We start from the raw sequence: 24,075 nt of genomic DNA, 5'->3' as shown, positions 1-24,075 counted from the left end.
TTAAAAACAAACAATGCATCAAATTAAAGCTGTTCTTTTCCTACATGTTAGGAAACTTTTTCTTTTATATCATTAGTGGATGTTGAATTTAAGACACTCATTTAAAATTTTTTATTTATTAATATAATGAGTTAAATTGATATATAATCTAATGCTGAGCCATCTTAGCAATGCTGGGATAAATCCTCTTTGGGCTTGATGAATTACTCTTTCAATACACTGCTGGATTTAACTTGTTAAGACTTAATTTAAGATTTTTGCTTCATTGTTCATATGTGGGATCATGTACATATGTGTTTTCTCTTGCTCTTACCTGGCTTTGGCTTCAGGATATGCCAATCAGTAAAATGTGTTGTGTGGCTTTCCATCTTTTTTCTTTCTTTTCTTTTCCTTCTTTCTGTCTTCCTTTCTTTCTTTAATGACAACTTGTTTCTTATACTTAAAGGCTGCTGAGAAACGATTACTAGTCCTATTAAAGAAAATCTAACATCTTAATCGAAAACTATGGTAACTATATGTACTCATTAACTACTACTGAAGTTTTCTAAAACAACTTGAAAACATCATGTGTGTGTTTAATTTCAGTACAATGGTTTCAAGACCAAGTATACATGTTATATGCATTAAGGCTAGATTATAAATGATTGTCATCACCATCATCATTATCAATATCACCTTCACATTTTCTTTTAACTTGTTTGATGACTCATTGGAAGTCTTTTATGATGGCATTATGTTAGTGGTAATAATAGTGATTGTGGACCCTATTAATGATGGATTAATCCAAATATGGTGAACTGCTGCTGTTGCAAGAACTGATGCTTTTACAGCTGGGGACTGTGAGGCAGGAATCCGTACTGTAAACCTTGGCTCTGTGAGGGACATTGGAGTCCCTACCTTAGCTGAGGGCTTCCCTGGTGGCTCAGCTGGTAAAGAATTAACCTTAGTTGAAACAGACATGGTTTGTGGGATTGGGTGACTGGAGTAGGAGTACTTGGTGTGCCAAAAACTGAGCCAACATTTACCTGTGGAACTGTTACTCTACCTGCAGAGTATATGCCTTTATTTGGTAAAGATTAAAGTCTATAGGTTGGAACAGCCAAGCAATATCTATCAAGTGGCAATCTAGGGCGTGAATATGGCTTGACTGATTGCAAAAGAGTTTTATTTCTTTCTTCAATGTCTAATAAAAAAATCTCTTGGGGAAGGAGAGGTAAAAGATTGGTTAGCACAGCACTGGATTGCCAATTGCACATCATGAGCATCAACAATAATTCTCTTAGAAATTTTTGCATCATCTAAAATTGTGGTCACAAATTGAAAGGCAAACTCCAACATCTGATTTACAACTCTTACCTCATATTCTGTAATCTCCATGTCCTTCAGGATTTGTGCCATCATCTCTGCATCTTTCAGCATGCTCTTGGGAGAAGGCATCTTGCCAAACTCCATATAATATCCAGCGATGAGACTTCTTGAGTTAAATTACTCACATGAATGTATTTCAGTGGTTTTGATGCAAGTCCTTTGCCTAGTACCTTGCCTAACCTACCCCCCATCTCTGCCCTGTCGTTCACCCTGACCATTGAGCAGGATGTTCAGCCTTTTCTTATTTTCTTAAACAGATTCTATAATGTGAAAATTATGTATCCTTCAAATGTGTTTCTCTCTTTATTAGGCTCTGATATCATGCTACTTTCCTGAGTTGAGGAAATTTCATCTTATATGCTCTAAAGTTGACTTATTTATTTATAAGTGAGGAAATCTTTCCCCTGAAGGTCAACTAGAACTCACCTATCTAAAATTCTCAGCCTGTTACCTTTTAACTTTGTCATCCAATGACAATATTTTCAGTTTTTCTATGGTTATTGCCCCATTTGATTTTCTAATTCTTTTTGGAAAAATTTTGGCTACTTTTTTTTTAAACTGGAAAACATAACTGAGAACTATGAGCTTTAACTGGTAAAGAAATTGGTATCATAACAGGCATGAATTTGGTATTTATTTTGGGGCAGTGAAAATACAGGTAATCTCAAAGGTAGCCCTTGGCCTGCTGCCAACTGATTATCACTTGCAATCAATTATCACCTGAATGAACGATGAAGGCAAAGTGTTGGTGAACTAAGTGGCCTCTGCCACAGAACAGTCTGGAGGACAGAAGGGATTTATGAACATAGTAAAGAGGAATTTCTTTCTGAACAGAGAGAAAAAAAAGAAGAAGAAGAAAAGAATGTGAAACTCAATACCCTAAAATTTTGATTCAAGACAAGTCCAAAACCATTGACTTTCTATATCTATCATAAAAATAATTTATCTCTTGCAGTCATGGGGCTGATAGTAACTGAAAATCAAATCCAGAGTGTGATATTGAAGATTACTGTAGTATAATACCAATTAAATTCACAGCCTTGCCAGTCTGTTATGTGAATGTCAGAGTGTTGACCAGAAAAGAAAGCAGTCAGATAACTCAGGGCATCTAAAATCTTACCTGCCTTGAGTCTCCCCGGCCAGTGGAAGTGGCTCCTCTTCCCCTGTGAGGCTAATGGGTGACTTCTGACAATCCTTGTCAGCAGGAGGAAATAGTGACACAGTTCTGGAAAGCCTTCTGTTGACCCCTTCTGGTACATCAAGGTAAATTCCATGAAAATACACGTGAGTGATGTTTCTGCAGACCCGGTGTTCTAGGTGGTATCACAATGTCCTTTCCTAAGTACCAGTTGCTTCACCTTATACCCTCCTACCATATGAAAGTGACAGAATGCTATATTTTACTGATTCACATTTAAAAAAATAAAGTGTTGTTAAGGCAAAATTCACATACCATAAAATTAATTATTTAAAAATGAACAATTCAGTGGCATTTAGTTCATTCACAATATTTTTTCCAATATTCTAATACCTCTGAAATGGAATTTATGTTACAATCAATGATATGCTATAGTTTAATTGATAATGTTTCATAAAATTCTTCATAGTGGAATATAAACAAAGGTGCACCTTTCAGTTGATGGTGTCTTAGAGTAGTTGAATTTGGGTACTTGGTGGTTTTCTTGGATTTTTGAGGAAGCACACTTTATATTTGGGTGTCTTGCCAGCCACTCATCTACTGAGTTGACCTGAAAGACTGTTAGCTTTGAGACAAATCCAGAGCAAAGGAAACTGTCCAATTGGTCTAGCCTGCAATGTAAGTAGATGGGCCACTTGGTCTCCACGACCCACCAGATCCCAATCATGTTGCAATCACCTTACTGATGGAGGCTATAGCAAGCCCAGGAGCAGTAATGCAGAAGTGAAGAAAACCATGCTCTGATAAGTAACTGATCTCCTTTGAGAAACAGCTTTATCTTACTACTAGGCCCTGATAGAGACTGCATGCTTGTCTCAGGGACAACCAGGTGACCTGCCTTCCATAACCTGGAAACTATTTGATCCATTCTTAAGTCTGAAGTATCCAAAAGCATTCATCATCAGATGGAAAGGAAACAAATGAGACCAGGCCTAAGCGTCTTCTCCTCTGCCACCCATCCCTCAATAAACACTTACCGTCTTAACAGGCAGAGGTTGTTTGAATGGATAAAGAAAAGCAAAACCCAAATACCTGCTGTATGTAAGAGAGGCACTCTAAAAGATGAAATAAAATGGAAGGAAAAAGTATATATCATGCAAACAGTAAGCTTGTGAAGGATGGAAAGACTATATGAGTTAAAGTATATTTCAAGACAAAGACTAGAGATAAAGATAGATACTTCAGGACTTCCCTGGTGGTCTAGTGGTTAAGAATCCACCTTCCAATGCAGGAGATTCAGGTTTGATCCCTGATTGGAGAATTAAGATCCCACATGCCAGGGGGCAACTAGAGAAATCTCATGTGCTGCAGTGAAAGATCACACATGCCACAACTAAGACCTGACCAAAATAAATAAATAAAATAAATATTTTAAAAGATAGATATTTCATAATGGTAAAGTGATCAATTCACCAGGAAGATGTAAGAATTACAAATTTGTGACAACAGAGATTATAACCTAATGACAGAGCTTCAAAATACGTGGAACAAAAATTGACAGAACTAAAAGAAGAAATACACAATTCCACAATCATAGTTGGGAGATGAAAAGAAACCCTCAGCAATAGACTAATAGACATAAAAATATCAAGAAAGACATAGATTATGTGAACAATATTATCAAATATCTTTCCCTAATTGAAATTTATAAAACTGTATACCACAACTGCAGGATATATATTCTTTTCAAACATTGTACACATTGTACACCAATGGACCATATGCTGAGCCATAAAACAAGTCTCAATAAATTTGAAAGCTTTGAAATCATATAGAATATGTTCTCTGACCACAATAGAATTAAATTAGATATCAATAATCATAAGCTACCTAGAAAACTCCCAAATATTTGGAAATTAAGCAACATAGTTCTAAACAATCCATGGATCAAAGAAGTAACCACAAGGGAAGTTAGAATGATAATGAAAACATAAAATGATTAGCAGGATGCAGGGTAAAATTTATAGCTCTAAGTATTTGTGATTGAAAATAAGAAAGGTCTATATATCCCTTACATTTTATCATGGAATGCTGACTAGCCTCCCCAACGTTATGGTCCAATGGATCAAATAATTCTCACTTCTCATTGGGTGGTTTCATGGCATCTCACAGACAAATGTTTAGTTTCTACAACAGTTGTTGTAAGCCAAAAACTCCTTCTCAAGTAGTCGTCAGTGGTTTGTGGGTGGGATAAGAGCCTTGCTTCAGAATCCTGGGTGCCCATGCTGTGATTCCCCAGTTGGAATTGCCTGAAGATATTAAGTAAGATTTCTGTCACAAAATACGTCCAAAACATTGGGTCTGTTGGATAATCAGGCCCAGCTAGTAACACAGCTTGCACTGCAACCTAGGCCCATCTTTTGGAGCCAGGCTCCTCTCTAAACCTACAGGTTACTGATAAATGAGTCAGAGAAGCACGCTCAAATATAGTACACATGGCCTCCAAGCCCAAGAGGGCCACCAAGCTTTCTAACTCTTTGAGGTGAGTGGTACAAGGTGTGGCCTCTTGTTTATTACTTAAATTTTTGTTTATTTATTTAGTGTAGAAAAGTAAAAGAATTGTCTCACAAGGAAGTTTGTAAGAGACTCCAGATTTTGGAAGGACTGGCTCACCAAATAAAAAAATACATGTGTTTCAAAGAAAAAAGAAAAAAAAAAGATGTCTTAGCTTGAGCTGCTATAACAGAAATAACTATAGACAGAGTGACGTAAAAGAAATGTATTTCTTAGAGTTCTGGCAACTGAGGAGACTGTTCTGCCAAAAAACTTAAAAAGCCCAATAACATAAAATAGACCATAGGAGTCCACTCAGGAAAGCTGATAATTGACGACATGCAACTGGCAGGGGAAGGAGAAGGGAGACGCCTGCAAGAGCTAGAATTTCAAAGAAGCTGAAATGGTACAGAGAGAAACCTCCCACAAACCCTGGAATCCATGGGAGGTGAGTGTGAAAACAGAAATCTTTTGCTTTGTGGAGAATGTCGGAAGCTTCTTCGATCTACTGCAAATTCTGGAGACTTCTAGGGGTGGGGACAGGGGCAGGGCTCCCAAGAACATCCCAGGAGCCTCCACCCTAGGAGGAGGAAGCCACCCCCCACTCTGCCTGCCTGACCCCAGAGAGGTTTCATCTTCCTTTGGCCCCTAGAACTGGAGGGGGACCACACAGGCCTTGAAGAGACCCCTGTCCTCCAGCTCCTTGCCCTGGACTTTGTCTATCCCACTCCCCACTGGCTTTTGCCCCAGGGGCACAGGATGCTTTGGAGAAGTAGCCGTCTTGATCAGGCCTCACAGGCAGCTCCAGTTCCCATCTACTTGGTTCTTTATATTGAGGTACAATGTTCACGCGATGAAGTGCACCATTTTTAATGTACCAGCTGAAGGCAGTAATCACATTTTCCTTCTGGACGGCTGGAGCCTTTAAGGCACGGGGCCTGGCATGTAATGGCATAACTAAGTGACTTCCCTGGTGGCTCAGAAGGTAAAGAATCTGCCTGCAATGTGGGAGACCTGGGTTCAATCCCTGGGTCAGGAAGATCCCCTGGAAAAGGGAATGGATACCTAGTCCAGTATTCTTGCCTGGAGAATTCCATGGACAGAGGAGCCTAGCAGGCTATACAATCCATGGGGTCGCAAAGAGTCAGACATGACTGAGTGACTAACACTTTCACTTTCACTTTACAGTTAAATCAGTTCAGTTCAGTTCAGGTCAGTCGCTCAGTCATGTCTGACTCTTTGTGACCCCATGAATTGCAGCACGCCAGGCCTCTTTGTCCATCACCAACTCCCGGAGTCTACCCAAACCCATGTCCATCGAGTCAGTGATGCCATCCAACCATCTCATCCTCTGTCGTCCCCTTCTCCTCCTGCCCCCAATCCTACCCAGCATTAGGGTCTTTTCCAATGAGTCAACTCTTCGCATGAGGTGGCCAAAGTATTGGAGTTTCAGCTTCAACATTAGTCCTTCCAATGAACACCCAGGATTGATCTCCTCCAGGATGGATTGATTGGATCTCCTTGCAGTCCAAGGGACTCTCAAGAGTCTTCTCCAACACCACAGTTCAAAAGCATCAATTCTGCGGCGCTCAGCTTTCTTCACTGTCCAACTCTCACATCCATACATGACCACTGGAAAAACCATAGCCTTGACTAGACGAACTTTCGTTGGCAAAGTGATGTCTCTGCTTTTAAATATGCTGTCTAGGTTGGCCATAACCTTCCTTCCAAGGGGTAAGCGTCTTTTAACTTCATGGCTGCAATCACCATCAGCAGTGATTTTGGAGCCCCCCAAAATAAAGTCTGACACTGTTTCCACTGTTTCCCCATCTATTTCCCATGAAGTGATGGGACCAGATGCCATGATCTTAGTTTTCTGAACGTTGAGCTTTAAGCCAACTTTTTCACTCTTCTCTTTCACTTTCATCAAGAGGCTCTTTAGTTCTTCTTCACTTTCTGCCATAAGGGTGGTGTCATCCGCATATGTGAGGTTATTGATATTTCTCCCGGCAATCTTGATTCCAGCTTGTGTTTCTTCCAGCCCAGCGTTTCTCATGATGTACTCTGCATTAAATACTAAACAATTATTTGTTGAATAAACTAGTGAACAAAATCAAGTCAATGTACATTTCCACCAACAGTATATAGAAATATGGCGCCTATTTCAACCACACCCTTGTCAAAAATAGCTATCACAATTATGTTCAAGTTTTAGCTATTTGATAAGCATAAAATGATTTCTCATGATAGCTCTCAGTTTTTCAACTCTTTGAATCCCAGTGAAGTGGAACGCTGATCTGTATGGTTATTGGCTGTTGCACTTGTGTGCATTTCCTAATCATGTTCTTTGCCCATTTCAAAACGTGGGAAATTTGTCCTATTAGTTGGAAAACGTCCTTCATAATTCACCTGAGCAAGACCAGGGCAGATGGAGTGGCTCCGGATCTTGATCACAGCACGCACACACCACCTTCTCTTCCCCACAGTTTCTAAGAAGCCCCTGAAGATAGGGCACATGACCACTTGCTGGGAGAGCCCAGAGGATGAGAAAACCCACTGCCGCACTTAAGGAGTGCATAGTCTTGGTGAGGAGAGGGTAGGAGGGGGAGGGGTGGAGGGGAGAGCAAGAAGGCAGGAGAGGAAGGAAGGAGAGAGCCAGGCCAGACACTCGGGGGCGCCAGTCTACTATTTCCTAGCTGAGCTGTCAACAGACAGGCTGAAGAGGGATGGGCTTCCGGGATCCTTTTTTATTCTGCCTCCTACATCCACATTCCATCAGTTCCTAGTTCCAGGTGACCCTACCACTGCCTCCCAACTTGTTCTCCTGTCTCCAGCTCCCTGCACCAGCAAGCCACCAGTGATCTTTCTTAAAGATGAATCTGACTGTTTTCAACCTTCTTCCCAACTCTCCTCCCCATGCCGACCCCCCCCCCCATACCCTTCAATGGCTTCATATTGCTCTCAGGGTTGAATGAAAACTCTGTTAAAGTTGACTCTGCAGCCCCAGAGCACCCCAGCCTGAAATCCCTCTCCCAGGCCCCTCAATAGGACACTGCAATGCACGAGTCTCTTCAGAAGTGATGTTGGGTTTCTGTGGAGGGTCAGCTGGGTGGGCACCGCAGAGTAAGCTCCCCTCGGGCCTGGCAGAGAGATCCACTGTCACCTGCAGTGTGATACAGGAAGTGTGGCAGTGGCTCCCAGAAGGGTCAAGAGAGAGGCATCCCTCTCTCATTCCCTTTTCCCCAATCCTGGACTCAGTTTCCCCAAGGAATGAGAAGCTCTGGACCAATCATCCTGAGGGATTTCCTAATGACACCAGCTAAGGCGGCACTCCAAGAAAAGGGAAGAAACCAGGCCATGTCCAAGACGGAAAGATAAATGATTACTCTTAGGGTAAAACCCAAACTCCTTACTGTGGCCCCTAGTGCGTACCTCTGATCTTAAGTCTTCCTATTCTTCCCCTCCTTACCCAACGGCCACTACACCAGCCTATTTTCTTTATATCCTTTCAACATACATGGTTCCTTCCATTTTAGGGGCTTTGCATTTGTTATACCTCATGTCTGAAACACTCCTTCTCCAGGTATTTTGTGGCTGTTTCCATCATTTAAACCTCAGCTCAGATTTCAGCTCCCCGAGAAACTTTCCCTGACCACACTACATTTAGTCCCCTATCCCATTACCCTATTTAATTTTTTGCATAGCTCTTGTCCCCATGAAACTTACACTATCTATTTTATTGTTCATATGCTAGATATGAGCCCCATTGGGAAACATTTGTATCTCATTCACCCACTGCATTCCCAAAGCCTAGAATAACGCCTAACACATTGGTGTACCACATCCTTGTCCTCACAGAAATTATTCTATCAGGAGAGATATATCTTAAACAAATAATCATGCAACACTAACTACAAGCAGAATCAAGTGTTTGAGGCTGAGGTGCAGGACCCTTTCCTACTGCTTTGTCCACTCTGGTTCCAAGGACCGTTCCTTTACCCTGTGGGCATTTGCTTCTGCAAGACCCTGGCTTCCCCTGGAAACTGATTAGAGCTCAGAGCATTAGGCCTCAGAAGCAGGGCAAGGTTTGTATCTCTAGGCCAAGTTCTCCAAACTTTTGGGGTCTAGCTAGGTTTGTGGCTGCAACAGCAATTTTTCCCTCCCCCTCCCCCTACCCAAGTCAGAACAGGATATGACATTGATAGCTCACTTGTGTGGGCTGTCTGCTCCTCCTAGATTTTTGACAAGCCCCTGGCTTGGGGTCTGGTCTCCGTAATACCTTACAACAGCGGTCCCCAACCATTTTTGCACCAGGGACCAGTTTCATGGAAGACAATTTTTGCACTGATTGGGGGGAGGGGGTGGTTTGGGGATGCTTCAAGCACGTTACATGTACTGTGCACTTTATTTCTATTATTATTACATCAGCTCCAACTCAGATCATCAGGCATTAGATCCTGGCGGTTGGGGACCCCTGCCTTACAAGCTCCACTCCATCTCCCATGTCCAATGCCCAGGGTCCTCCATGTCTGCAGGCTATTTTGCAGAGGCTGAAGTTAGGAGCTGCTTCCCCTGTCCCTTCTGCCCTTCCTCAGGACCTTCTGTTTTTGAATTCTCTCTCTCTCTCCAGGAAGATCAGCGAGTTTCTTCCCTTGTGGGATACTTCTTCCAGTTGCTACCTGCTTGGGGCTGTGCTCTTGGACCTCTTTGGAACCCACACTAACGCAGTTAGCTCCCAGACAAGTGAAGTTTCAGAAAGCTGGGCTCCAGTAAAGTCCCACAGGACCCCAATCCACAGACAACCCAATCAGAGGAGGTGAAGTGAGGGTCCACACCTCACACCATCTTGGCAGCCACCCTGGCAAGCTCTGCCTTGCCTAGTTGATCTCTTCAACGCTCAGCACAGTGTCTTGTACGTACTTAGCACTTAATGAACAGAGGCAATTAACACCACTAATTCATTTAATGGAAAAAGGCACCGTGTTAATGTTTTACATGGATTATTGGCACTTCATTTAGGCAGGTACCATGACAGTTTCCACTTTGAAGAAACGAGTGCAGAGAAATTAAGCGACTCCCAAGGTCACAAAGCTGTGCACTCCCTTTTCATTGTGCGATGGCGCAACGCAGAGGGAAATGCCAACGCAGAGGGAAAATGCCAGAACCCCAGGCAGTCCAAGAAACCAGCGAGCTCCAGGGAGGCAACGTGGGTGACAGGCTCTGCGCGGTCAGTAGTTTTCATACTGGGTTGCCAGCCGGCTTGCTTTCCGCTTAGCACAGACCGGAAGCGTTCCTGTCGGCCACGTTTCTAACGCGCACGATCGGAAGTTTCTGTCCGCGGCTTTGAGGAGATAGTGGAGCCGCTGGGCCGCAGCCGGGGAGCCTAGGAGTGGAGGCGCTGAGACTTAGGAGACAGCTGGGGCCGTTGGGGAGACTGAGGTGGCGGGACACTGGCGGGGTCCCGATCTGACCCTGGACCACTGTCGTCCTCGCGGCCCGCCTCCTCACCCCGCCCCCACTTGGGGCTGAAGTGGCTCCGCCTCCTGATCTGAGCCTGGTCCCTCTTCAGGCACTGACCCTTGACCTCGGGGCGCTCCCCCATCCTTTGGGCGCGATGGCTACAGGTGCGGATGTCCGGGACATTCTAGAGCTCGGGGGTCCAGAGGGAGATGCAGCCTCTGGGACCATCAGCAAGAAGGACATTATCAATCCGGACAAGGTAGCAGTGGTGCCTGGGAGTTGGGTAGCGGGAGTGAAGTGGTGAGGAGGCGTGACAACAGAAGAGGGCTCGAGGAGAGATGGGGTGCCACGCTGGAGTGAGACGGCGGTAAAAGATGTGACACAACGGGATAGAGAGCATGTGTCACCTTGGTGAGGTGGGACGGAGGAGGGGGGACACCCGTGGAAAGTGGTGGGGACCTAGAAGGTGTGACACGGGTAGGAGAGGACCTGGAGAGTGTGACACTTGTGTGGGATGTTGGGGGGAGGAGCATCACGTCGGGGCGACCATGCTGAGATACTGGAAAAGTATCTTCTCCTCTGACAGGTCGAGCTCTGAGGTTAGAGGTGAGGTGGGGAATGACCCGCTCATACCCAGGTGCCCCTTGAGTGGGTTTCTGTACCTTCATAGTCATGATGTGTCATCGTGTGAATGTGTGTCGCTGTACCTGTAGGTGCTGGTTTGTTCAGGGATTGAGCTGGGCTAAAGAATTTTCAGGAAAGGGAGTCTAGGCTGTGGTTCCTCTCCTGTGGTTTCCCTCCCCAGAAAAAGTCCAAGAAGTCCTCGGAGACACTGACCTTCAAGAGGCCGGAGGGCATGCACCGGGAGGTCTATGCACTGCTCTACTCTGACAAGAAGCAAGTATTAGAACCCAGGGCCCCAGACGTAGGCCCCTGACCAACCTGCCTGTCCCTAACTCCTGATTTTCCCAGCCAGTTTCCTCCCCACCCAGGGCTCTTGCTTGCCTACTAGGATGCAGGAGCTCGGATGTGTCACTCCAGAACGTGACTTCCTTGCTCTAGGGTAGATCAGTAGCCTGGGTCCAAAGGCTCTCTCCACACCCTCTGACTCTGTAATCTCTCACCTCCTCAAACCCTGCTCCCAGGGATGCACCCCCGCTGCTACCCAGTGACACTGGTCAAGGCTACCGCACAGTGAAGGCCAAGTTGGGCTCTAAGAAGGTGCGGCCCTGGAAGTGGATGCCATTCACCAACCCAGCCCGCAAGGATGGAGCCATGTTCTTCCACTGGCGAAGGGCAGCAGAGGAGGGCAAGGACTACCCCTTCGCCAGGTTCAATAAGGTGAGCCACCACCATGGGGACATCGGCCAAGGTTGTGCCCACCTACTCTGAACCACATGCCTGAGCTCTCCAGTCTCCTGGTTGGCTCCAGAGGCACTCTCAGGCCAGATCTCGACCATGTTTGCCCCACTCAGTCCTTGGGACACATGCCTGCAGGGTCTTCTCTGCCCATGGGATCCTGTCTTCTCCTAGCATGGCTCTGATTTTTGGTGTGCTGCCTTGGCCTTTCAACTGTTGCTGTTCTTCAGAGCTCTGTTCTAGGTGCTCTACTCTGCTCACTCTACTTTCTCCCTAGTGTGCGTCATTTACACCATGACCTCAGTTACCCTCTGTATGTCACTAACCCCAACTTAATATCTCCAGTCCAGAGCAGCAGTTCCCATATATCCAGTCATTTGCTTACCTCCCTCCCTAAAGGCCCCACAGGTACTTCAGATCAAGTGGATTCCTGTGAGCAGAACTTACCATCTTCCCTCTGTTCCCCACCCCTAAACCTGTTCCCCACATCAGTAAATGACACCACCATCCACCCAGTTACCCAAACCAGAAATTTGGGACTCATTCTTCACTAATCCTCCTTTAGCACTCATATTATTTCAATCAACAACAGGACAAAGAAAGTAGGGAAGACATACAACAAACGTGGAAACAAATAAGTTGGATTCTTTCAGATAGGAGCGATCAATGAAACCAGGATATGAAATGAGATAAAGAGTGAACTTGTAGCGGAGGCCTAATTTAGGTAGGGTGGTCAGAGAGGGCCTCTCTGAGAAGCTGGGATTTGAGCTAGACCTCAATGATACATCTCGTCATGAGTCCTGCTGATGGTTTCTATAATAAATGACATCTGCCTATGTTCTTCCTTCTCTTTACCAGCACCCTAGTCCATGCTGACTTATCTCTGGTTTAGATGACTGAGGCTCAGATGGAGCAGGGCCCTACCCAGACTCACCCAACCAGTGAGAAACAGAGCTGGGCTAGGCTAAGATTCCCTAGGCCATTGTTTAAGCCACTACACAATATGGACCCCAGTCCCTGCAGCTTGGAGCAGCCTAGTCTTTGAGGCTGAAAGCACAAGGGGCTTGTAGCTGGACTTCCAAGTCCTGACTTCTTTCCCCTCAGCCAGTACCTCCACTCGCACCTGGACACGTTCCCCTGAATGCCTCACAGGCTTCTCAGACTCAGCATGTCCAGGTGTGACCCATCATTCTCCCCCACACCCCCAAATTGCTTTTTCTCCACCTCACCACCGTCTTTAGGCCCTTCACGTCCAGTGGAGGGAGAGGCTGGAGATGTTAAGACTGAGAAGGGATATCCAAGAGGTAAGAGGTTTGAGGTAGGGGAGGAAAGGTTGGTTGAGACAATTCAAGGTGAAGACAAAAGAGTGTTGTTCATTTTGTATTTCGTAAATACTACATGCCAGGGTTTCCCTTGTGGCTCAGTGGTAAAGAATCCACCTGCCAGTGCAGGAGATGCAGATTCAAACCCTGGCCTGGGAAGATCCCCTGGAGAAGGAAATGGCAACCCATTCCAGTATTCTTGCCTGAGAAATTCCAGGTACAGAGGAGCCTGGTGGGCTACAGTCCATGGGGTTGCAAAAATTGGATATGACTTAGCGACTAAACAGCTATATATGTGTATATATAAAATTTTTCTTATTCTTTTCCGTTTTAGATTACTACAAGTTCGGAATATAGTTCTCTGTGTTATGCAGTAGGACCTTTTTTTAAAATTATTTTTAATAAATTTATTTTTTTTAGTTGGGGGCTAATTACTTTACAATATTGTAGTGGTTTTTGCCATACATTGATATGAATCAGCCATGGGTTTACATGTGTTCCCCATCCTGAACCCCCCTCCCACCTCCCTCCCCATCCCATCCCTCTGGGTCATCCCATTGCCCCAGCCCTGAGCATTTGTCTCATGCATTGAACCTGGAATGGTGTTCTGTTTCACATATGATAATATACATGTTTCAATGCTATTGTCCCAGAACGTCCCACCCTCACCTTCTCCCTCAGAGTCCAGAAGACTGTTCTGTGCATCTGTGTCTCTTTTTTATCTGTTCTATATATGGTTGTTTGTATCTGCTAATCGCAAATTCCTAATTCTTCCCTCCCCCACCCCCATTTGGGAACCATAAATGTGTTTCCTGTGTATGTGAGTCTATTTCTGTTTTGTAAATAAGTTCATGTGTATCATGTTTGGATTCCACATATAAGTGATATCATATGACATTTGTCTTTCTCTGACTTCTCTAGTTGCATCCGTGTTGCTGCAAATGGCATTATTTCATTCTTTTTTATGGCTGAGCAGTATTCCATTGTGTATATATACCAGTTTTATCTGTTCACTGTCAGTGGGCATTCAGGTTGCTTCCGTGTCTTGGCTGCTGTGAACATAAGGGTGCATGGATCTTTGAGATTAGAGTTTTCTCCAGATATCTGCCCAGGCACGGGATTCTGGGTCATAAGATATTGAATTGATGCTTGAAGGATGTCACCAGGTAATAGTAGGAAAGGAGTACAGTGACTTGTTCAGGCAGAGGGGTCATCGTGAGCAAAGACATAAGTGAAAAATCAGTCATGTGTATGGGATGCTGTGGGCATTTCCCTGTTGATGAAGCCTGAAGTCCAGGATAGAACATGGTGGGAGAAGAGGCCTGAGAGGCTAGCAGGGCTTGGCAGCCAGGCTCAGGAATGGGCTTTGCGTGGATGTCTTTGGGGAGCCACTAGTAGGTTTTAAGTAGAATGGTGTCAGGATCAGATTTGAGTTTTAGAAAGGTTGTGGTGATTATGGGTGGAGAATGAAGCCGAAGTAAAAGAAACTAACCATCTTCCTGCCAATGCTGCTCATTCCTGGGGTCATGCTTTCAGTCTGTGGCTCCCCAGCCGATTTCTTGCTCAAGCCAGCAACACAGGAGTTACCTGTGACAGCATCTTCCCTCACCCCTTACGGCCAGTTGTCACAACTTGTGATGTTTAAAGCCTCTCAAGTCTGTGCCCTTTTCTTTACCTTCTGCTGGTGCTGCTTTATTTCAGGCCTCTTCACTTCCTACCTGGATTATTTCTTAAACCTGCCAATTGGTCTCCCACACTCGTGTTTCACCCCCTCTGTCTTCACTGTTGCCAGGCTGGTCTTTGTAGAAGAGAATCACGACCACCTCACTCCTCTCTTTAAAACCTTTCTGGCTCCCATCACCCACAGGATGAATTGCAGACTCCCTAGCAGGCGCATAGGACTGCAGCAGCTCACCTCTGCTGACTCTCCAGGCTCTCTCAGGCCTTTCCCTGTCTTGCCCTTTTCTTGTTCCCCTAATGTGTCCTGATGCTTCAGGCCGTTTCTCTCTCATCACTGTTTATATGGTCCCCCTGCTTAGGATTCTCTCCATTGCATTCCCTCACCAGTTCACTTCTATTATACTTAACCTTAAGGCTGAACCAGGCCTCATTTATCTCTTCCCTGTCAACCCTTGTCCCAGGCTGAATCAGGTGTCACTCATTACATCCTAGGCATACCTTTGTCATCAATTTTGCCTCACTGTACTAAATTAGTTTTGCAGCTGGACTGTGAGCTCTGAGAAGGTAAGGCCCATCTTACTCAGCATTGTGTCCCTAGCATAGGTCTGGCAGGCCCATGATATCAATAAATATTTGCTGAATGAATGACCATCTCTCTTGCTTGACTGTGAACTTCTTTTCATTTTTACGGCCGTGCTATGTGGGATCTTAGTTCCCCAACCAGGATTCAAACCTGGGCCCCAGCAGTGAAAGTGCCAACTCCTAACCTTTGGACCACCAGGGAATTCCCTGATCATGAGCTTCTTGAGAACAGCACCAGCTAGACTGTTCCTGAGTATATTTTTTTAATTAAATGGAATTAAAATGCATAGGAGGGATACCTAACCAACTCCAGAGAGATCAGAAGGATGAGAAGTTATCTAGAAGGAATGTGGAAGTGGGAAGGCATTTCAGGCAAGAACAAAAAAGGCTGAGGGGGAGAGCCTGGTATATTCCAGTAACTGCTAGTCGCTCAGCTGGAACTGAGGGTCCATAAAGGACAGTGGCTGCAGAGGGAGGCCAGGTCACTCACCATGTGTTCACTGATTGAGTTAATAAATATTCATTGATACCTACAGTGTGCAGGTCTTGTGCTGAACCCAGAAGGGAGGAAGTGATCCAGACAACCCTTGCTCTTGGCAAGTTTGAAAATTATCTAGAAGGCACTTTCAAAGTATCACAGAGCTTTTGAGAGGTTTCATAAGGGATGGTTGGGTAACATGAGTTATATATTCTAGAACAGTGCTTTTCAAATTATCTGTGATAAAGGACATTTTAAAAAATTTCCCAATTCATCAGAGACTGCTAAAGATAGTAAAATTGTAAGAAAAGACAAAATATCAGTCCATGTTTCTTCTAAATTATTTAGCAGCATATGATGCTGTAAAATTGTTGTAAAGCTTTCTAAATGCTTACTCTCATTTCTGTACTTACTGTAGACCAGGTTTTTGCAGCAGCACTGGTCCAAAGGCTGCCCTTTAGCAGTGTCAGAGAGGTCACATCTTGGCTGCAGATGGAGAATTGCCCGGAAGAGGATTAAATGGAGTCAGAGAGACCAGTGGGGAGGCTGTATCTCTATCCAGGCAAGGGGGTAGTGATGGTCTGGACACGGGCATGGCAGTGGAGAATTGGGAGGTAAAAGCCACAGATTTGGGAAAGGGGAGCGGTTCAAGGGTAAAGGTAGGAATTAAAGATGCCTTCTGGCTTGGGTGATGCCAACATTGAGATCTGGACTGGAGGAGACAGAAGTTTGAGGGAGCACAGTGAGCTCAGTACTGAACATACTGAAATTTTTTTATTGAGGTAGAACTGTTAAATATATATTAGCTTCAGTTTAGAACATAATGATCCCGTATTTGTATATATTGTGAAATGGTCACCTCAGTAAATCTAGTTAACATGCATCACCTGAACATATTCAGTTTGAGATGTATGTAGGACCTCCAGTAGGAAATGTCCAAGAGGCTGCTGGACATAAGGGTTTTGAGAGCCAGTGTGGTCTTTGATGGAGAAACTTCCCTGGTCCAGCCTAGCACTGTCTCCTTCCTGGGGTTTCTGACGGACAGACCCAGCCCATAGTGGTGCTGTTTCCCCTGAGGGAGGTCTGGGGGATGGGGCATGGGGGTTGGGATGGGGATTTATGTTGGGAGTAGGATTCAGGTGCCTTTTCTATAGAGATGTAACCTTGGCCAGCTTGGGGAGCGGCAAGTCTCCCTGTCACCACTGGGTGGCAGGAGTGCTTCAGACAAGTGTTCCCTGCTAGGGGCTCCTGGGCCTTTCTCTGTAACTTAGCCATCTGCCCTACTCCAAAGTTGACCCTTGGCCTCCACAGATGCTCTTACCCGTGAGCCCCTCACCTTAACCATGGGGTCAGGAGCATGTGTTTTGTGCAGTTGGTCCTGAAGTGGATCCAGACGTGGGCGACAGTCCTGGAGCCAGCCAGGGCCTTTGTTCAAGCCATCAGTTTCTTTCCTTGCTCTGGAAACATCATCTCCAGGGTCCTGTGCAGGGTCCCGGCAGAGGATTTGCTTTTGTCCAGCGCAGGGATTGGCAATAAACAGGAGGGACTGTGGTCATGGGGCTGCAGCCTGTAGGACGTGCCGTGACGCAGGCATGTCCCCTGTCCCCCTCCCCACCCCCCCACACCTGTAGACGGTGCAGGTGCCCGTGTACTCAGAGCAGGAGTACCAGCTCTACCTTCATGACGACGCTTGGACAAAGGCAGAAACCGACCACCTTTTTGACCTCAGCCGCCGCTTTGACCTACGTTTTGTCGTTATCCATGACCGGTATGACCACCAGCAGTTCAAGGTGAGCTGGTGCCTTGTTACTTGCATGTGTGCCCAACCCTCAGGGCCGGCAGGCCACTAGCTTCATGCCTTCCTTTTCACACACCTCTGCGTTTGTCTCTCTCCATGTCTGTCCTTAGAAGCGTTCTGTGGAGGACTTGAAGGAGCGGTACTACCACATTTGTGCCAAGCTTGCCAACGTGCGGGCCGTGCCAGGCACAGACCTGAAGATACCAGTATTTGACGCTGGGCACGAGCGACGGCGGAAGGAACAGCTGGAGCGTCTCTATAACCGGACCCCAGAGCAGGTCAGCCCCGAGTCCCACAGACTCTTCTCCAAGCCCTGAGACCCCCTGACCACTGCCTGCATCCTCCATGCCCTCAGCTCCCCTACTGCCCCCGCCATGACCCCATCCGTCCCACCCCTCACCAGCCACCCTCCCTGCTCTCCATAGTCCTCACCTCCCTACGACCCCCTGCTGCTCAGAGCCCCTCAGACAGCCCAGCACCCCTCTGCCTCCCTGTCTCCCCTCGCTGCCCCTTAGTTTCAGGCTCCTCTCAGCATCTCTCTTTCCCAGGTGGCGGAGGAGGAGTACCTGCTGCAGGAGCTGCGCAAGATCGAGGCCCGGAAGAAGGAGCGGGAGAAGCGCAGCCAGGACCTGCAGAAGCTGATCACAGCGGCAGACACTACTGCCGAGCAGCGGCGCACGGAACGCAAGGCCCCCAAGAAGAAGCTCCCCCAGAAAAAGGAGGCTGAGAAGCCGGTGTGCAGACTAAGCCAGCCCAGCTCAGGGTGGGGGGCTGGGACTAACATTGGGCCCTCTCCCCATGACACCCTGGTCTCCATAACTGCTCCTCCCCAGGCTGTTCCTGAGACTGCAGGCATCAAGTTCCCAGACTTCAAGTCTGCGGGCGTCACGCTGCGGAGCCAGCGGGTACGTGAGTCACCTTCTTCACTGTGTCTGGACCCTCGGCTCTACGGCCTGAACGGTGTAGGCCAGGGGCCTGGAGCAGGTGGAGGTGGACACACCAGGATCTCAAGGGGACGCCAGGCTGAGCTCACAGCTTTCAGCCTGTTCTCCTCACTGGTGGTTTCCTTCTGTGACCCGGAGCTGCCTCTAGGGGTTAACTTCTCTTCCAGCCCTCTCCACCCCCCCCCAATTCCTTTTGTCCCCTTCATTCTAAACCGCTTGTCGGGAGAGGGTCCCGCTTGAGCTGAGCTGCCTGGGTCATTGCAGATGAAGCTGCCCAGCTCTGTAGGACAGAAGAAGATCAAGGCCCTGGAACAGATGCTGCTGGAGCTGGGTGTGGGTGAGTGTGGAGGCTGGGCCCCTCAGGAGGGACCTTCCCACCAACGCCCGCCCCCTCCCAGGCGAGGTTGTGGATGCAGGCCGGGCAGTAGGGGGCAGTTCTTACTGCTGGCCTCCCTGCACTGTGCCTCCTACCCGCCCACAGAGCTGAGCCCGATGCCCACGGAGGAGCTGGTGCACATGTTCAACGAGCTGCGGAGTGACCTGGTGCTGCTCTACGAGCTCAAGCAGGCCTGCGCCAACTGCGAGTACGAACTGCAGATGCTGCGGCACCGGCATGAGGCGCTGGCGCGGGCTGGCGTGCTAGGCGGCCCCACCACCCCCGCATCGGGCCCGGCCCCTGCCCCGGCCGAGCCAGCGGTGTCTGAACCCGGTCTTGGCTCCGACCCTGGCAAGGACGCCATCATCGACGTGGTGGGCGCACCCCTCACGCCCAATTCGGTAAGAGGCTGGACCAACCAGGAGAGCTCCAGCTGGCCCTGCTTGTGAGCACACGCACGTGCATGCACAGGCCCCACCCCCCCTAGTGCCTGCAACAGGAATCATCACTCTGAGGGGTTCTGAGAATGAGTGGGGGGCCAGTGGGCATCACCCTCCTGACTCAGAGCGTGAAACACGCACCAAGCCCAAGCCCAGCCACTGACCTCAGCACCTTGTGTCTCCTCAGAGGAAGCGGCGGGAATCGGCCTCCAGCTCCTCTTCTGTGAAGAAAGCCAAGAAGCCATGAGAGGCCACACGGGGTGTGGGATGCTGCTGTGTAAATAGAGCTGCTGAGCTGGACTGGGCTGCCTCCTTTTCCTTCTCACCACTTCTGACGCCCCTGGCTGGGAGGGTGGCCGGGAGGGGTGGCACTGGGGCTTGCCCGCGCTGAGGCCCTTGGCAGCCCTTTAACCACTGACCAGTTCCCCCAACACCTGTATCCGGGAACACCTGTCGTTCTACACTCAGGTTGGTTCGCACATAGCAGCGACTACATCCCAGCTGCTTCTAACACAGCGTCGTGCTCAGTCCGTCCCCGCAGCCCTGTGCGTATTCAGAAAGGGTCTCAGGTGCTCCACTGATGCCAGCTCTACTGGTGGCCTTGGGCACAGGGCAGCCTGGCGCATGTGCTGTCCCCCACACATCCAGACGCCGTCGGGCCTGGCACCACGTGGTCCACACACACACACACCCAGAACCTCATTTCCCCGACTTTATTCAGTGGCACGTTCACAGCGGGGACGGGGGCAGACACAAGGTGGGGCCTGATCTGTCCTGGAGCCCTGGGGGCACCACACACCATGCACTACAGATGGGAGGGGGCACAGGGGGGCTCGGTGGCCCCAGCAGAAGCCTGTGTATTGGGAGGAGGCGGTGAGGAGGAGGTCCCCCAGCCCAGGCCCACAGTGGGAGGGGCTGATACTGGGCTGAGGTTGAGAGGTGGGGGTAGGGGGCACAAAGTGTCTGTTCCAGAGGGGCCAAGTAGCCAGGCCTTACCCAGGGCAGAAGCCCACGGGGTGGGCTTGGGGACACTCTGGACGCAGAGCTGTGCCACTCTCCCTTTGCCCCTCTAGTGAGGGAGAGGAAGGTTCTGGGCTGGGCCAAGCAGCTACCCTGTCCTGCCCCATCCCATCCTCGGCCAGTCAGAACGGCTTTGACGTCTGCTTGAAGATGAAGCCTCGATACGCGAGTGTCTTCATGATGTTGGCAATGTTCTTGCAGTCATCTAAAAGGAGGGAGAGGAGACAGTTAGGGGGGCCCCAGATCCTTCCCCTGTGAGCCCACAGGTGCTCCTAAACGGGTGTCGTGGGAAGCAGGATCAGATTCAGGAGCCAAAGGCTCTAAACCAGGGGGGTCCTATCCCCAGGTGGCAGCATCTCCAGCTTCAGGTTGGGTCGGCAGGAAGCCTGGTCTCAGGGCTTCTCAGTCCCATAATTCATGCTGGAAATTGGCCGGCGTGTCCCGCCCGGCCCCAGCGGTGATGTATGGGCGCCGTCGCAGTAAGAAAAAGGCAGAGTAAATGTGTAATTTCTCCCTTGACGGCCCCCAGCCGCTCGGCGATCCTTCTTGTTGCCGCCGCGTGGGGACGGCCCGTCCGCCACACTCCGTCTTCCCGCCACCCGCCTTGATGTCTCCATTTCATTACTGTGCGGCCATTCATCACGCCCACGGCCAGGGTGACTTTGCCGGCACTTGCGTGTGTGTGGGAGACGTGGCCCAGGACATAACCACTGGTGACAAGGCACGAGCCTTGGCACTTCCAGTTGGGGCCCCAGGCTCACATGCTCCAGCAGCAGCTGCCTGGGCGCCTGGTTCTGTGCAGCCCCGGCCAGCAGACAAGGGCCAGGTCTGTGGTCCTCTCGCGCCCTGGCCAGCAGCCTTCTACCAGATACGCCTGTGGAGCTCAGCCCAAGCTCTCTCTCCTTCCCAGGTAGGCTTCAGACCCTGACTTGGGCAGTATCTCAGATTAAAGACATCTACGCCTGCCAGATCCTGGCAGTAGTGTCCTCGGTATTGATTCCCATGAGAAACTCCATGGTGAAAACCATCCCAGACCCCAGATGTGGGTAGCCACAGGCACAGGTACTTCTGGAGCCTCAGTGTCATGGTCATGGACCAGGACTTCCTTCACCACCTCCTCCCACACCCCATAGGTGCTCCTATACCACAACCGGGACCTCAGCTGCCACAGCCCTTACAAGATCAATGCTAGGACTGCAAAAGTTTTGTACGTTGATGTCATAATCAGGTGTGGGGGGTGGTAAGGTCAAGGTGGGGTCAGGAGGCCCTGCATCTGTCAAGGACCAACCCCTTCCAGTGAGCTCCCAGCCTCTCCTTGCCAGGATCTTAGACTAGGAAAGGGGACCGACCAGAGCGAGGACGACTGTGGGACTGGGGCAAGTCTGGTCAGGCCAAGCCTTACGCCATCAGCTGGACCCCAGCTCTGCAGACCCTGCACAAGGCAGACAGGTCACACGGGGTCGTTTCTCAGAGCTCAAAATGAATGTAGCCGGCTGGGATGGGTGTGGGCAGACAGGTGACCCCAGGCATCTGGGAAGCCAGGAAGGCTGGTCTGAGGCAGAACAGTGCGAAGACAGATGGGTGGGTAGTGGCGGCCATGGCAACTCCAGACGTGACCCATCCCTGTGGTTTATGGGCCGGACACGCACCCCGCTCAGCTGCTGCCCTGTCATTTGTCTCCCTTAGTGTGTACGCCTAGTCTGGGGGGGTAGAGGGTGGAGGGAGGGGGCTGCGACAGGAGGAGCCAGGCAGTCGACAGGAAGGGGAACGGGGCAGGAACGGCTGTGCAGGAGGGGCGGGTGTGGGAGTGGGACAGGAGGGCCTTACGACAGGGTCCAGGAGGTGTGATGGTACTGTTGATGGGGTGATTTTCTTCCCAGGTAAATCTGGCCTTGTCAGGGCACCTCCAGTCCTTCCTGTCTCTGACACTCTGGGGACCATGGCCACTGTGCATATTAAGAATAAGTCCCCTCGTTATCTGCAATTACCCAGCGGCCACACACCTCATTTCTTCCAGCAGAAAAGAAAATTAGTTTTCTATTGACTTCATCTGGCTCCTCCCTCGTTGCTGGACAAATCGCTCAATCTGCCTCCCCTGGCCCAAGTGAATGTGCCCAGCCCCTCCCCCCAGGCCACCAGCCATCCAGTGGGCGAGCACTGACCTCCCACCTGTGCTGGGTCTGGGGCTGGGCAAAGGTCCATGCACCCCAGTCTCAGCCCTGACCTCTCCTCATTGTACACCCTGGAGGGGTTCATCCATACCCCGAGCTCAAGCTACTTCTGAAAACTGACTCCTGAGCTCCAGACCACCACAGATCCAGACACCTCGGGAACATCTCCTAGTTTCACACACAAACTCAAAACGGCCAGCAGTGAGCTACTTTCCTCCCCCCAGCTCCTTCACTCTCCCGTGTTCATCACAGTGAGTGACACCCCGAAATGTCCCAGAAGAAACCTGATTCAAGCCTGGCATCCTGCCTTCTCCCCCAGTCCAATCAAGCATGAACTGCAGGCTTTGTCGTTGTCCTCTGTCTCATCTTCTCCCCTTCACTCTGGCACCACCTCCCAGTCCAGAGCCCAGCATGTCCTGCTCTTCCAACAGCAGCGGCTTCTCTTTCTCTCCTTTAATCCATTCTCTCACAGCCAAAGTGATCTTTCTCAAACAAATCTGATCACATTCTTTTCTCCTTAAATCTCTTCAGTGGCTTCCCTGCCCTCAAGTCCACACACTCATTACGACTTCAAGGTTAAAGCCCTGCAAAACCGGACCCATGCTATCTCTGGCCTCACCCCTGCCACTCTCTACCCTCCACCCCCGGACTCCAGCCTCAAGGGGCCACTTACTGTTTTCTGAAAATGACAAAGTAGGTTTTGGAGTCAGATAGACCTGTTTCTAGTCTTAACTTCGCCTGTTGGCTGTTGCCCTGTGGCAACTGCCAAGTTTCCCCAAACTTCAGGTTCACTGGGGTGATAAGAGGTGCTACCTGAGTGTTATGGGAGGAATGAGCGAGTGAAACAGCCACATGTCTGTACATGCTTTATGTCTGGAATATCTCCTCTCTTCTTGATGGGAAGGCAAGGATGCTAGTTTTCAGGATGGTCCAGTGGTGAGAAGGTGTGTACTGTACAATCTGTGGCATAGGTGACATAGGGGCCAGCACACTTGGTGAAACCACTATTCACCATGCCACAAACTCTGACTACTGACTTCGTCCACTGGGGATTCCAGAGTCTAACTTGTTACAGCTGGTCTATCATAATGAAGAGAGACCCAGACTGGACTCATCCAGCAGGTCAGTACTATTGCAGTTTTGGGCTTCCACCCCTGGAAGCTGACCTAAGAGTTAGCACTCCACTGATCAGCGCAGACACAAATCTGGGCTTTTAATAGTAAGTTCAGATAGAGCTCTGGGTGAGCCCAATAACAACATGGCCTCCCAGAAAGTCCTCGGCTCGAAGCCCTGGGTTAGCAGTCTCACCTTGTAGCCTATCACTGAGTGACTGAGAACAGCCTGAGGCTGTTCTTGGGGGTCAAGAACAGGGGGCCTTGTGCCCAC

General features: G+C 48.8%; 2 protein-coding genes and 1 pseudogene across 25 annotated transcripts in view; 1 reads left to right on the top strand and 2 right to left on the bottom strand.

Annotated features, from left to right (window-relative positions):
- Positions 1–634: 634 nt before the first annotated feature.
- On the bottom strand, positions 635–1,452 carry LOC145507363 (transcription initiation factor TFIID subunit 9-like; annotated as a pseudogene).
- An 8,944-nt stretch (positions 1,453–10,396) lies between these two features.
- Positions 10,397–19,798, top strand: DMAP1 (DNA methyltransferase 1 associated protein 1). Of its 4 annotated transcripts, none has more exons than XM_081488820.1 (11): positions 10,397–10,778; positions 11,325–11,416; positions 11,665–11,860; positions 16,359–16,502; positions 17,572–17,730; positions 17,849–18,016; positions 18,287–18,472; positions 18,572–18,643; positions 18,947–19,019; positions 19,164–19,459; positions 19,686–19,798. In XM_081488820.1, the coding sequence occupies exons 1-11, from the start codon at positions 10,674–10,676 to the stop codon at positions 19,743–19,745; spliced, it is 1,551 nt and encodes a 516-aa protein (XP_081344946.1). In that variant the 5' UTR covers positions 10,397–10,673; the 3' UTR covers positions 19,746–19,798. The 4 variants fall into 4 exon arrangements, with proteins under 4 accessions (XP_081344946.1, XP_081344948.1, XP_081344947.1 ...); XM_081488822.1 differs by having other exon boundaries at positions 11,325–11,420; XM_081488821.1 differs by lacking the exon at positions 16,359–16,502.
- A 398-nt stretch (positions 19,799–20,196) lies between these two features.
- Positions 20,197–24,075, bottom strand: part of ERI3 (ERI1 exoribonuclease family member 3) — a 130,397-nt gene continuing 126,518 nt past the window's right edge. For all 21 annotated transcript variants that reach the window (XM_081488795.1, XM_081488810.1, XM_081488793.1 and 18 more), the window contains one exon: positions 20,197–20,723. In XM_081488795.1, the coding sequence (XP_081344921.1) occupies positions 20,641–20,723 (83 nt within the window). In that variant the 3' untranslated portion in view covers positions 20,197–20,640. The remainder of the gene's footprint in view (positions 20,724–24,075) is intronic.

This window comes from Giraffa tippelskirchi, chromosome 5, assembly GCF_054371585.1.
Source record: "Giraffa tippelskirchi isolate mGirTip1 chromosome 5, T2T-mGirTip1v1.2.pri, whole genome shotgun sequence".
Taxonomy (NCBI): domain Eukaryota; kingdom Metazoa; phylum Chordata; class Mammalia; order Artiodactyla; family Giraffidae; genus Giraffa; species Giraffa tippelskirchi.
The sequence above is the reverse complement of the archived record's forward strand: the minus strand, read 5'-3'. Positions and strand labels throughout refer to the sequence as shown.

Excerpts from the sequence above, each read along its gene's own strand:
- DMAP1 (XM_081488820.1), top strand. The coding sequence starts at position 10,674 with ATGGCTACAGGTGCGGATGTCCGGGACATTCTAGAGCTCGGGGGTCCA. Across the intron at positions 11,861-16,358 it reads CCTTCGCCAGGTTCAATAAG|ACCAGGTTTTTGCAGCAGCA; the intron begins GTGAGCCACCAC and ends TACTTACTGTAG. Across the intron at positions 17,731-17,848 it reads ATGACCACCAGCAGTTCAAG|AAGCGTTCTGTGGAGGACTT; the intron begins GTGAGCTGGTGC and ends GTCTGTCCTTAG.